The sequence below is a fragment of the Hemitrygon akajei genome, chromosome 2 (assembly GCF_048418815.1).
Source record: "Hemitrygon akajei chromosome 2, sHemAka1.3, whole genome shotgun sequence".
Taxonomy (NCBI): Eukaryota; Metazoa; Chordata; class Chondrichthyes; order Myliobatiformes; family Dasyatidae; genus Hemitrygon; species Hemitrygon akajei.
Window position 1 is genome coordinate 47,462,468 of NC_133125.1, and position 14,783 is coordinate 47,477,250.

The following is a 14,783-nucleotide window of genomic DNA, read 5'->3' on the forward strand; positions in this document are numbered from 1 at the left end:
CTGAAGATAAAAAGCAGCATTTTTTTTCAAATTCAATCAATCAAGCCAAGAAGCATCTTGCTTAAAATATGCAGAACTTCTCATTGATATCTCTATTGCATTTCTGTGAGTAAAATGTTGAGTAAAGACATGAATAGAATTTATTAAACCGAGTTTTAAATAAATTTCAAGGTGTTCGTGGATATTTGATTTATCTGATTGAAATTAACATTGTTACTCATTTTCAAAGTATAAACCAATTATGTTGAGATTCTTTCTATTTAAAAAGATCTGTAAATATATCATACTTTGAAAGAAGCAAGTGTACTTAAATACTGTGAAATAATAAGATGAAAAATGTCATCTAAATATAACATTGTAACTTTACTGAAGGTCCTTTGGTTTTAAAATAATTAATTCAAACCATGGTATTTGGTGTTGTATTGGAACAAGCTGAGCAATTCCTTAGTTGTTGCAGAAGTGTTTCAGTGTTGATTTAATAGTTGAACAGTTATATAAATATTTAAAATCAAAAGTCAAAATTTTAAGTTCTAACTGTTGGATAATGACTGTGTACTTATAAAATGTCAAATTGAAGTTAGCATTTGTCTTTACATCATGGCCAAAATATGTATTTTCTGCATATTGTGATGTGTTTTGTATTTAAAAACACATACAGAAATGAAAACTTATTCATACACATTTGAAAATCTAGCAAGTACTCCATAAATATTTCCTAATTGGTGGAAGGAAACAACAACGGTTTTAATAAGTTTTCATTATAGTGTTAGATGCAGTAAACTGATGTATTGGCATGACATGTTGAAGTGTTGTGCTTTTGTGACCATTATTACTTGTGCAAACAATCCTTGAAAGGCATTGATTTTAGCATTGGATTATTTCCAAATGATTTCCTAAAATCCTATTGCTTGACTAAGGGAATGTTTTCTTGATTAAACAGCAAGACCATTAGGGAAAAAGGACATAATGATAACAGAGTTCAATGCCAAAGGCAACTTTAAGACCAAGAGTTATCTTGCAGAAAAACAAAATAATGGACTAGGACATAGCTACATAATAAACCATCCACTTGAAAGTCAAATGATCAAATATCCAAGATATTTAAAGTGGATGCTTTATTATGTAGCTATGCCCTAGTCCATTATTTTGTTTCTCCTCAAGAGAACTCTTGGTCTTAAAATATACTTATCCTCTGAACTGTTTCTGATGATTTGCACATTAAAGCTTAGCTAAAGTAATTTAGAAAATACTGAAGCAGATATTGTTGGAATATAGGAGTTTCTCTGGAAGAACAGGGAGGTGCAAAACTTGCACAGTATATAACAGCAGTAGTAGTGCATGATAACTGGGGGTCCACTAACATTGAGCTGTTGTTTAAAAATGTAGGAATCATATGTTTACTGTTAGTTTAACTTTAATGTGCAAATCATCAGAAACAGTTCTGAGGAAATGTATACCGCATATAGAAGGCACAGTTTTATCAAGGACACACAGTATAGATATGTTAAGGGAAGCTCATGTATAATTAAGTTGATTGATTAGAAGTTAGGATGGTCAGTGAAGATAGTGAGTTATGCACTGTATGTTGATTGAAGCAAGACTTTTAACCAGGTTCCACATGGCAGGCTGCTCAAAATGTGAAAGCCCATGGAAAAGGGTTCCAAATTTTGCTCAGTTAAAGAAAGCAAAGTGTAATGTTTGACAGATTTTATGTTTTAATTTTGCAGCAGTGAGGTTCATCTCAATCCTTTGTCATTTGTAAAATATACTGGTGATTAAGACCTAAGTGTAGGTGACACTAAAACGAATCTTACAGAAATTGTCCATGTAGTTGACAATGGGGAGAAACGTTTTAGACTGCCTTAAGATATAAATGGTTTAGTCAGTTGAGCACGAACATGGCAATTGGAATTCAAATCAGAAAATCATGTAGTAATGCATCTTGGGAGATGCAGCCACAGGGAATACCAAATAAATGGAATAATACTGTGTTGAGAAATATTGGGTGCCACTGTAGCATAGCAGCTCAGGACGTTCCGAGTCCGGAGTTCGGAGTTCATTTCTAGCGCCATCTGTAGAAAGTCAGTACTTCCTTTCCATGGAAAGGGAGGCTTTGCCCCAGCTGCTCTGGTTTCCTCCCACAGTCCAAAGATGTACTAGGAAGGTTAATTGGTCATTGTAAGTTATCCCACGATTAGGTTAGGGTCAGTTGAGTTTGTTAGGGGTTGCTGGAGCAGCTTGGCTCGAAGGGCCGAAGACCCTAATCCACACTGTATCACTACCTACCTTAGACCGTTAAATTCACAGATTTCTGCAGTAACGAGCCTGTTGCTTGCAAAGGCCATGCAATACTTTCCGTTATTTGCTAAGGCAAATCTCATGCTATAATTGTACTGTACATCTGGTCAGACCACAGGTTAAGTACTTCATATACTTTTTGTACCATGTTGCAAGATAGATGCAATTTTATTGGAAATTGTGTCAAGGAAATGTTTGAGAATGTTGTCAGGACTGGAATATTGCAGTCCCTGAAAAAAAACTGAATAGGCTTTGACTGTTTCAACTGTGGTGGGGGAGGCTGATGGAAGACTTACAGGAACTGTGCAAAATTTTGAGAGGCCTATAGAGTCAAAAACCAAGGAGCCTAGATTTAAAGTGATGATAGAATGATTAGAGGTAAGGTGAGCATTTTCTATTCATCCAAAGCATGGTGAGGGTCTGAAAGCCAATGTCTGTGTTAGTGTAGAGGCAGATACCCTCATCACATTGGCTGAAGCAGGGATAATATGAGTAGAATACAAGGTTGAATCCCACATGGCAGATAAATAATTAAGTTCAAGTTATTAAATGAATTAAAAGATGGTTACAAAGCTGATGAACAAGGAAGTTAAAAATTACCATTAAAAAAGCATCTAGGTCTCTAACAGCATTTAAGGGAAGCATATTGATCAGTTTTATCCAATTTGAGCTGCGACTATTGACCAGTTGTATTATGGTTGCCTTTTACATGCCCGACTGAAAAAGCCAGTACTTTCGGAGGGAATGGGAATAGACAATACATGACAACCAACCACGATGTCCACATCAAAGAAAAGCTGGAGCTAAGGTGTTTCTCAGAGACAGGAGTCAAGGGAGTTTTATTGATCATCCAAAGATGATTTTATGTTTAAAACTTTAGGACTAAGAAAACTTGATGCTGGTACTTACTGATAAAAATGATTAACTCTCTATTCCCATAAACAAAATTAAAGAGAAAACAACTTTTTAAAAAAGTGGTAAAAATTACTTCAAATTCTATTAATTTTGAAATGAAACACACAATTTTTTTGAAATTAGTATTTTCAGGTGAACAGCACCTTACAGATAAAATATTGAGTAGTGCCTCTAATTCACCAATCCTCAATTTTGGCTTCATAAAACTACTGCAATTTCCAGGAGACCTTTTTTTTAAAATTTAGAGCACAACCTGCCAGGGTAGAGACAATAGCACAGGATGGTAATAGTAATAGTAACAGGATCTTCGTATATTTGAATATTTCCTTATTCAACAAAAGTCAGGCAAGTCTCATCATTCATCAACTGTTTAATTGTTGTACCTGATATTTGGCTTTTTGATGTCTGATAAAACAAAATGGTAAAAGGTTCATCTGTAGAATTGTTTCAGGCATTTGGATGTACAGAAGTGAATGTTTTCATCATACAATGTTTATCACAAAGTCCACAAAAGACAAATTTCATAATGTACAATTCAGAACATACAGAAGCATTTACAAGAAATTACAAGTTAACTACAGTGAAATGACAACAGTTCCAGTGAAAATTTATCTAGTATAAAATGTACTACTCTACTTCATTTGGTAATCTTAGTTGGCAAATCGTTTCTCAGTAGAGCTTTTACTAGAGTCTGAAGCAGTAACCTGCTGCTTTTCTATGAGTTTTTTCAATGTTGCAACTTCTGCACTTAGGTTTGCAATGCCTTGTTTTAAATACAAGTTGTCAGATTCCAAGTGTGCCCCTTGATTAATGCCATTGCAAGCAGAGTCCTTCCCAGCATTAACCAATGGGTTTGCTAGTGCAACTGGTGAACATGGCTGAACATTTTTATATGCCCCTTCCAATTTCTCTTCAATTTCTTTTTGTCGCCAAAGTTCTGGTTTCTGAGACCAGTCATTGATACTTGCTACTTGAATGCTCAAAGGAGCAAGAGAAGAGTGCACTGGCTTTGAAGAATTGCATTTAAATGTTGTTGCACTATCTAATGTGCAAGATCTTTCAGTGGAAATATTGCTGGCAGATGGTTGTTTTTCCGCCGTTTCATAATATGCCTCCACATTCTCTACTTTAATCTGTATTGCTCTAGCCTTGATACGAAGCTTGTGAGGCAGTGCAGAAGAGTTTGATTCGGGGACCTTAACTATGGCATTGCTCACAATTTTTGGTTCTACAGGAGAGGGAATTGGGCCTTTTGGTACTCGCTGTTCATCTTCTCCATCCTCTTCGGGTGTACTTTTCCCTAAGAAACCTTCATCAGCTTCTGATGTTCCTGGTGAATTACTTGATGATCTGGTAATCTGTAAAGCAGGTGGCGAATGGGAATAATTTCCACTGAAGGCACTCCCAATGTAGTTCCTGTACACAGTTGCAACATATGAACCATTGTCCTCATTAGATTCCCTTAAGTAGGTCCTAGAATCCATTTTGAATTCCAAAGGCTCTTGTTTTATAACCTTGAAGGTACTGGTTGGGCTTTTGCATGCAACTTGGAGAAGAGGACTTTCCCTGGCATTTGAAGATGTTTCCGAAACATCCGACAATGAACTTGGTGGTGAGTGTTTAATGACAGAAATACAGCCATTTGCTAGAAAGTTGTGTTCATGGTCAGGTGGGAAAGAAGTTAGATTCATGTTGGAGGGTTTATAGTCTTGAAAACATGGGCCTGAAGAATTCCCAAGATTCTGTACCTCCTGAGCATAAAATGCTGCAGTAATCAATCCAAACTTCAACTTCAAAGCTAAAAGTTCTGACTTCAGTCTTACATTTTCCTCACCTAATGCCATAAGTTTGTTCTCCAAAACCATGTCATTCAAACGTCGCTTCTCACGTGACCTTTTGGCTGCTTCGTTATTTTTTCTTCTCTTTTCCCAGTACAGTGCATCTTTCTTTTCATCGGGTATGAATTCCCGCTTTCTCCGGCAAGATGATGATTTTTGTTTGAGAGATCCAATGCTCAACTCATCACTCAGCAAACTGTCATCCGCAGAGAAATTCTCTGCTATGTTTTCTAAAGCAGGAGCTAATACCACCATTTGCTCTCCAGAAATGCAGGATCCAACCAGTGCTGTATTTTTCTGGAGTGCTGGTCTTTGTGCCTCCATTATTTTGACTTTGTTCTTGTGCACTTGTATGACCGACGGGACAAAAAGAGTTCTTAACTGTTTTCTAGAATACAGCACAATGAAGGTTTTGCTTCCATTAGTAGGCTTCGATTTCTAAATGTTCACTGTTTCCAATACGAAGAAGTCTGAAGCCTTAATCTTACCCAGATCTTCATTACTAGTTAGATTTAAATCAGAGCTACAAAAATTATTTTTGGACTTGATAGAAGGAATCTGTCAATTGCACTGTGATCTTATTGACAACCTGGAAGAAAGAAAATTAAACAAATTAGTCATTCTGAAATAAATGCAACACTAAAACATTGCCTAGAATATTATTCTATGTTGGCAGTGTTAATCGGTAAAGAACATATTACAGACTGTCTCCAGAATTCTTTGACTTCACTGGAATGAACTTTAGAGGCAGAGTGCATGGACAGACTCAATCATACAGGGCATTTAGCTTTACCAATCTGGCATGAAGGTCGGGGCATACGTCATCTGGAACTTTGGTGCTCATGTTTATTTTTAAAATTGCTTATTCAAATTCATAGAGCTAATCTCACCATGGCTAACACTTAGAATCTGCATTAAGAAAACACCAAGAGACAGCAGTGCTCTGTGTTATAATGGAAGAAATTAGGCAGGAACTCTTGGAGTGTAAATGTACACAAATTAACACATGGAAATTCATAAGCTGTTGTTGCATTGATTCCTTGCAGTTACATTGGCATGGCTGATTTGCCATCTTCCCCATCCTAATCCTCAAGCCAGCAAACATGCAAGAACTTCTGATACTTCCAAACTACTTTTAATGTAAAAACTATTTAGTTACACTTTATTGTAAGCAGTGCAAACTTTAAAGTCAAATTCAGGTTTGATTAAGTCAGCTGGTGGTGTAGTGGCATCCACACCACCCTTTGAGGCGAGAGGTCCAAGGTTCAAATCCAGCCAGCTCCTTGCACGCTTTCTATCTGTGCTGGGCTGAATATTTAGCTAACAACTCAGCATTGTAAAAAGCAGAGAAATACTAAATAAACGGCAAGGTTGCCACTCAATACGCAACGAGGCGCAGAGAGGAACAACAAAAAGATTTGATTATTGTTGTAAAAACTGAATTCATATTGGTAATTACAAATAAGAGAAAACCTGCAGATGCTGTAAATCCAAGCAAGACACACAAAGTGCTGGAGGAACTCAGCAGGCCAGGCAGCATCTATGGAAAAAAGTACAGTCGACGTTTCAGGCCGAAACCCTTCGACAGGACTGAAGGAAAAAAGCTGAGGAGTAGATGTAAAAGGTGGAGGGAGGGGAGAGAGAAACACCAGGTGATAGGTGAAACCTGGAGGGGGAGGGATGAAGTAAAATGTTGGGGTTAATTGGTGAAAGAGACAGAAGGCTATGGAAGAAAGAAAAAGGGGGGAGGAGCACCAAAAGGAGATGATGGGTGGGCAAGGAGATAAGGTGAGATTGGGAAAAGGGGATGCGAAATGGTGAAGGGGGGTGGTGGGGGCCATTTCTGGAAGTTTGAGAAATCAATATTCATGCCATCAGGTTGGAGGCTACCCAAATGGAATATAAGGTGTTGTTGCTTCAACCTAAGTGTAGCCTCATCACAACAGCAGAAGAGGCCATGGATGGACATATTGGAATGGGAATGCGAAGTGGAATTAAAATGGCTGGCCACTGGGAGATCCTGCTTGTTCTGGAGAAAGGAGCGTAGATTCTCGATGAAGCGGTCTCCCAATCTATGTCGGGTCTTATTGATACAGACTCCTTTTATTTAAAGAGTTACACTTTATTGTAAGCAGTGTAAGTTTTAAAGTCAATTAAGATTTGATTAAGCCAGCCGGTGCTGTAGAGGTATCCGCACCAGTCTTCGAGGCGAGTGCTAATTATGAGGACTCCTCTTTCTCTAAAGATTGCAGTTAAAAAGCAGGCCACATCCAATCTTGAATTCATAGTCAAATCAATGATGCTTTCTGCTTCACAATGTTGTTTTCTGTGAGAATTACTTACTGAGGTTGCCTGTTTAGCTTGTTTCAAGGCACCACAGTTGCTTGGTTCCAGAAGTCCCTAAGACTTGTCAGCATCTGGAATGCTGAAACTCACACCACAGAAATTGTTGAATCTTTATAGGCACCTTTCCTTAAAGTCAGCTGCAAGTGTTAGTGCTTGCCACTGTTCATAACATCAAGTCTAAATATAGGCCAATATGTCCCAAAATGCTTAAATTCATACAATGCCATGCATATTCTCTGAACAGACTGATTGTTCAAAATGAGTGTTGAAAAGAATGAAATGTTTGTATTCGGGTATTTTTTTAAATTTAAATTTAAAGTACAATGCAGATGCAAGCAAATTTCTTCAGTAGAATCCCAAAGTAAACATTTTTTTTAAAGTGCACATTCTCCAACCATTGTTGTGATAATTATATTCCTCTGTTGTAGTCTTCCGTGCAAATCATGTCAATATTTCTTTTTAAGGGTTTTTGTCCATCAATTCTAAAGACACTTAGGAGTTTGGGAAGTCCTTTTCTATCACTTATAATGATTGATGCACTACAACTGAAGTTGCCACCATTCCGTCTGCAATCTTTCCATTTCTATATCTGGAGGTTAGAAGTACATAGCAACAAGAGCTTGGGCCAAAACACAGATGAGATAAGAATATAAGGCTACCAAGCAAAAGAGACTGGAGATTAAAAAAATGAGATAATTGTTGTCATATCGCATCATGTACTGTATGTAGTCAGTTAGTCTTAAAAGGACTATTTGTATCCTTACTGGTTTGTTCCTTAACAAAATTAGATGCCAAAAATAACCATATACTCAATAAATATTATTTTTGTTAGTCACGACTTGGAAAATTACTCTACAAGCCTGAATCCCACCAAGTTATATCCCATGAGTTATTACTAGTGGAAATGATCACTAGCAATTCTGAGAATAATTATAGTCTTCATCTAGTAGAAATAGTGATCAAGTATAGTATCAGATGATAACTGACTGCTCAGTTTTTTCTTATTAACAGGCCAAGTTTATAAACTCCCTGGTTTTGTTTTAAAATACTATAACTAATCTCTCTTTCTTAATGAATATAAAATTATTTTTAGTGACATATTTAATCCACAATTGGCCTTTACTAATTCTAATTGTTCTCTTACACCAAATTTGGTGAATATTAATTTAAAAAGAACTTTTTATTTTCTTAAATTAAAAACAAGTTGGAAGATTGAATATTATCTAAATCAGGTAGATTTAATGTGGTAGTCGGTTACTGTCACTAATTGTAAACCACATTACTGATGAAGGACAAGATAGCATGAAATCTCTTCCCCCCCATTTCCAATTAAACATCATATTTAAACATGACAGGTCTTATTTCTCTACAAAATTGCCTTCGCCAATTTTAATCTTCCTTTTGTAATTAAACCATTTTAATGAGTTACTGCTGAAACATCTAAAGCAGGACTGAGCATTTATAAATGTAGTCATTAATTTTTTTTCTCATCAGGAGAACATGGAGAAGAAAGCAAGTTCTAGACTTAAAACAAATCAGTAGAAAATATTTCAATGGCTGTGATATTCCATTATACTCTTAGGTACTTTGCTGAAACTTTATAAAGTTTAATTTAATAGGGAACCAAGGCTTCAGATTTGTTATGAATGAAATGGTAGATTATATTAATTCAGATTTTATTCAATTTTCAAATTCTGTGTTTAAAGTATTGTTGATGGTAAATTGGATGCAGACTGAGCCTTCATTCCCTTTTTCTAATAATTTAATCTACTACTTAGATATATGTAAAAATAACTGACTGATTATCTCCAAGAATATCAACAATTCTGGAATGTTCTTCAATAGGGATAAAATATACCTCTTAACAATTTCACTAATTGCCTATTTCAGCTATCATTAATTTTTTCAACTCTGGAGGAGGAACTGCTTCCTAAATAAATATTGTTTTATACTTCTACTTCTCTTAATGCAGATTTTCAATACTCAATAGAGCATTACCTTCTTAATCATAAGATAAATAATTTCTGCAAAGCGAAACCCCAAGAACTGTTGGTTACTGAAATCATGGGTGAAATACTTCTTCCAATAAAAGAACCAGTCAGCAGTTCAAACCTTTAATGAACATTTCAATCCAGTTTTTCCTGAAACACTTACTTTAGTTCTTTGAGTTTACCTGTTTACAAATGAATACAACAATTTCCACAGTGGGAAGTGAATGGTTAATACCGAATCTATGGTTATTATGCTTCATTATGGAAAAATGCATAAAAGAATATTGAGGAATGTATCCAAGGTTGGCACTGAATGGAAAAAAAACATAACTGGAAATAATTTAACAATAATTTCCTGTTAAATTCATAATTTATGTGGGCATTTCCCAACCTTCATGTAAATTGCATGATGAATTTTATTAAAGATTTTTATTAAGTATCTTTAAATGTTGGAATGTAAGTGAAGTGATGATTAACACTTAACACTAATATTTTATTCAAATTTGTCTACAAACACTTAACTACATATGTTACCTTATCTACTCTTATTGAAATATACGATCTTTAAGACTGGCATAAGTATCAATTCCCCACAAGTTAATGAATTTCACTCTCTTCAAAAATGTACTAATAAATAAAATTAATTCAGTGATGCAGTAAAATATTTGTTTACTGAACCAGTTGTTAAGTCAAAATGTCATAGAGAGCTGCAGTGAACATCAATCACTCATTTATAATAATCCCACATAAATCCCCCTTCTTCATTCTTCTCACCTGCTTATCATTCTTTCCTTTTTCTTTACATTCTCTCCCCAGGTGCTACCTTTCATATACTCACTAGGAGCAATTTACTGTAGCCGTTGGCCGACTAGCCAACACATATTTGAGAGGTGTGAGGACACCAGACCATTCAGAGGAAACCCATGTATTCAAAGGGAGAATATGCATAGTCCAGAGACAAAATCCAAGTACAGGATCGAACCTGAGTCTTTGGTGCTGTTACTACTAGATGAGTCAACATGCCATCCAAATACATCATCTTAGTTTTTACCTCCATGAAAAAAATCTTCAGTTAATAACTCATTGGACATAAATCCATTTACAATTTTTTAAGCTAAAGTATTTACTGAACTATAAGAATACTCTCAGTACATCATACTTTTTCAGTTATAATAATAGAGCTTGCCTCTACAAATAAAGTTTCACATGTGGGAGGGGGGCTTTGGCATTCTAACATTTTTCTGTCAGTCATTCTTACAGGTTTTTTTCTCTCTGTTTCATGGATGCCTGTGAAGAATAAGGATTTCAGGTTGTACACTCTATAGGATCTCTGTTATTAAATTGAACCATTGGTAAAGAAAAGCAGAATTAAATTTTAAAGATTCATTCAAAATGAAGAAAACAATTTTGTAACATAATCCTTATTTATCTTGACCTTAGAAAAGCTTAAGGGCAGAAATCAAAATGATTTGCATATACAAATTGACATATTGTTTTGCTTAATTAGTCAATCATAACTATATTTGTCTTTCTATTTTCAGAATAGGCTGAAGATGATGGTTGAGCACACATTTCATTTTATTTGTTCTGCGTTAGAAAGCAAAATGGTTAAGCTACCACAATTACATTTACTTTCATGGTATGACTGGCACCAATTGTATACTACAGGAAATTATATTGCTCCAATTTTCTGAATGACTGTTTAATACATACTAGTTGTAAATACTGGGTTTTACTTACTTTTTGTAGCTAAGGAAAAATAAGGTTACTGAAAATCCACTTGCACTTAATACAATATGCAATAACTTGATTCTGATAGCACGTTGGATTATTGGTGTACAGTTTGAAGACTAATCGAAAATATCATAGCACTATGATATTAATAAATCTTAATCACGGCATTAGTAAAAGTAGTGTAACATGTTCAAAAGCAACAATAATTCTTGAACATAAAAGAAAGGGGGCAGTAATAGGACATGAAGCTCATGCTCCACCATTCAAAAAGATATTGATTGACTTTTTATGCCAATGCCTGTCCTATCTCAAATATACAGAATTCCATCATTCTCAGTTTTTGAATCAGTGAGGCTTTGCAACCCTCTGGGCTAGAGAATTCCAAAAATCCACAACCCTTTATGTGAAGAAATCTTTCCTTTTACCAGTCTTAAATGGCCTACCTCTTATTTTGAGACAATAATCTGCTCTTTGTAGATCCCTCTGCAAGGAGAAACATCATTGCTGCAACTATCCTGGTGAACTCTTTGACAGTTTTGCAATGTTTCAATGATGTCAATAGAGGCCTAGCCTTTTCAATCTCTCTTCATATTCCTGTCATGCTATCCCATAAACCAGAATTCCTCCATAACAAGTATTCTCCAATGTAAAACGATATAGTACTATCTCAATACTTAAAGTATGGGTCCACAAGGCTTTCTATAGTTATATTAAGGCATTGTTGTTCTTATACTAAATGGACATTCAGGTAGGCCAAGAACAATTGTCATTATTCAGATCGCAGCTTCCAAGATTTAAAAAAAAAATTGGATAAACTGCTAGAATTCTGCTGGCAGGATTCAGCAGGGATGGGTCACTGAGAAAATATGCATGGAAAACTAACAACTGTTGAATTCATGTGGGTTAGAAGGACTATCCTTGTTCACATATTGGGTAAACCAATTGAAATCTTAATTCATTTGGAATCAGGAAATTATGCAGTAGCCTTTAGTGCACAAGGTTTCCAAACCGACTGTAATCTCATTCGTTTTCCGCCTTACTTCTTCGCAATGTTCAATTTTAGAGCAGTGCAAAAAAACTTTCTGTTGGACCTTAAATCAGATAGGGTGCGCAAATGAGGATAATCGTGGCGCCCTCTAGAGAACAGCGCCCGCGTTGCAACTCAACGATCCACTCCAAAGCTTTTGATGACAACGCTACTAACCAGGAAAATAAAGCCATTATACACATGACCTACTTAGCCAGCCACACACAATTGACTCCTGCTGTCAGGTCAACAATAATAGTGACACACATTTCAAACGCTATAATGTACTTAATGCAACAAAGCAGCAGAACAAGTGCCATCGAAGCAGCCAGACCAGGAATGGGGAAAGCGGTTTGTCTGTTTTGAAAGACTGAATCGAAGAGATTCAATTTTCGTGGAAATTAATAACTGAATGAATATTTTATAAAAGCACATTGCTCAAAAATAAATCATATTCTAAAAACTATGAAGAGCAGAGTTTTCTCTGAAGTAATTAACACCTTGCAAGGCTTATATGGGGGGAAAAAAACTCCATTTACTGTACTTAATCATTAGAAATCAAAACAGCCATACCTAAAAAGCCGAGAGCTGGGACACATTAGATGGTCATCTATCACAAAGAGAACTGGAGTGGGGAAGTTTTGCTAAACTAATAGATCCACCACGAAAGAACGTCTTGAACGAGCTGTTTTCGTCTTATATATAGCCAGTGTCTTCCAGTGCCCTACCACCACCCACTCTCTCTTTCTCCCATTGAGCGCCTCGATAACGTCTAAAGGTGTTTATCGCTACACTGATGAAATGTTCTGGAACGATGTGTCAATCCAGAAGCGATTGCCTCACAATGTAATGTACCTCTCTGTGTGTTTTCTTTCCCTCTCATTGGATTGCGACAGTGAGAATCAGAATACGTGACTAGAGCAGCATCCGAGCTGATCCTGCAGCTGATTCATCCTCATTCAGCTCTTCGACTTGCTCTTCACTCCAATCCACCCTGAACAAAGGAATGCAGCCGCTGCCCTTCACGTGTTCCCAACACCAACGCCTACAACATACTCCTTTGTACTGGGGGAAGAAAAACACAAGAAGCCGCGGTATATAACTAAAACTTTTTTTTCTTTTAAAAAATAAAAGATTTCATCTGTATTTTCTAAGCAAAAGACTGGGAAAGGAATTTAGGTCCGTTAAATTCCAACATTCGTTTTAAAAGCTTATTCAGCTGAATCAGTCAGCTCCTGGATACCCCCCAAACAACCCTCGATCCCTTTCTGAGACATACCTGCTTTGTAATAGTTTGCACGGTTAACATTGTCTCTTTCAACTTTCAGTTTCCCTCCCTACCGATTAGATTATGCAATATTTTCGAAAACGCTTGCTTCAAAGGGCCAAGAGTCACAATGTATGTTACATTTGAACGATCGGTTAACCGAGGCGAGTTACACATTATGGAAACATTCAGGATTTTATGTTAAAACGGCAGCCCTTTCCGCGTCCAATCGATTGTTTATACATATCTGCTTAGCCATTTTAAAAATACTTTCTTTTTTGTTACAAAAAAGGACAAGACAGCACTGCACCCGCGTCCTATTTTCCTAATAGCAGGATTACAAAAGCGTCCATTCAGCTTCTTGATCCTGCCAGCGTTTTATAATGGCTATATTATGCAATGTTTCCAAGAACAAACCCTACAAGTACAAGGCACAGGATGTGCTCGGCAAGCGAACAATCTATTAATAATAGTGTAATAATGTCATAAAATATATACACGAGAAAAGGGGAATTCATCACATAAGGCTATTTGCTGCGCGTACCACCCAGCGCCAACCTGTTTTGTTCGGAAACACACACACACACATAAACGAGATTTATAGCAAGGGCATCCTAACTCCTTATTACAAATCTACCGTGATATTTTGTGTGTTTTGGGACCCCACTCTAATTCTGTGCTTACACTCTGAACATCTAGATCCTCGTTACCAGAACTAACAGCGCTCCCGTGGTTACATAATAGGATGGTGTGCTCAGTGTCTCCTCTATGGATAGATATTATAATTAGAGAATTTATATATAGAAGCTGTTCGTCACAGCAAGATGCGCAGCGCTGCCTCCCTGGAGCTCTGCGCCTTTAGGCGGAGATTAAATCAATTTTAATACATAGTACACAAAAAGACAACAGACTAAACTATTTCCTACCTCGCGAAACACCATCCAAAGCGATCAGTAAGTGGCGGAGCAAAGCTGCTTGTGAACAGTGAAAGTGCTCCTGGGTTTACTTTGTAGTTTTCTCTTTTCGACTTCCCATTGAAAACCTCGCCTTGCCTCGCCACATAAAGCCACACGTCTGCTGCTGCTGCTGGTGCCCGAGATGTGTGTTAGTAGGTCAGCCGCCGAGCAACCAAGCCTGAGTGGAAAAAAAAAGGAAGCGCCTGATTGACAGGACGCTCGACCGCACAGCGAAAGGGAGCACCCAACTAGGCACAAGGGAGCGACCAATGCGGCCGGAACCACGGCACGGAGAGGGCGGGTGCTGAGATTGTGCGGGGTTAGGTTGAAAAACAGCACATTATCGGAGGCTGTTGCATAACTGAAGAGAAATAGAGCGAGGGACGCAGACGTGGGGGGTGGGTGCTGATC

The 14,783-nt window shown here is 36.9% G+C and overlaps 1 protein-coding gene across 3 annotated transcripts; it reads right to left on the reverse strand.

The window, feature by feature from the left end:
• Window positions 1-3,565: 3,565 nt before the first annotated feature.
• nfil3 (nuclear factor, interleukin 3 regulated) lies at window positions 3,566-14,561 on the reverse strand. 3 transcript variants are annotated; one of them, XM_073071907.1, is made up of 3 exons: window positions 14,343-14,561; window positions 13,005-13,214; window positions 3,566-5,640 (listed from the first exon to the last, which is right to left on the reverse strand). In XM_073071907.1, the coding sequence occupies exon 3, from the start codon at window positions 5,373-5,375 to the stop codon at window positions 3,864-3,866; it is 1,512 nt and encodes a 503-aa protein (XP_072928008.1). In that variant the 5' UTR covers window positions 5,376-5,640; window positions 13,005-13,214; window positions 14,343-14,561; the 3' UTR covers window positions 3,566-3,863. The 3 variants fall into 3 exon arrangements, with proteins under 3 accessions (XP_072928008.1, XP_072928006.1, XP_072928012.1); XM_073071905.1 differs by lacking the exon at window positions 13,005-13,214; XM_073071911.1 differs by lacking the exons at window positions 13,005-13,214; window positions 14,343-14,561 and adding an exon at window positions 12,723-12,973.
• Window positions 14,562-14,783: the final 222 nt, after the last annotated feature.

What these genes read in the sequence shown, in the direction of transcription:
- nfil3 (XM_073071905.1), bottom strand. Translation starts at nt 5,375, where the DNA reads ATGGAGGCACAAAGACCAGCACTCCAGAAAAATACAGCACTGGTTGGA.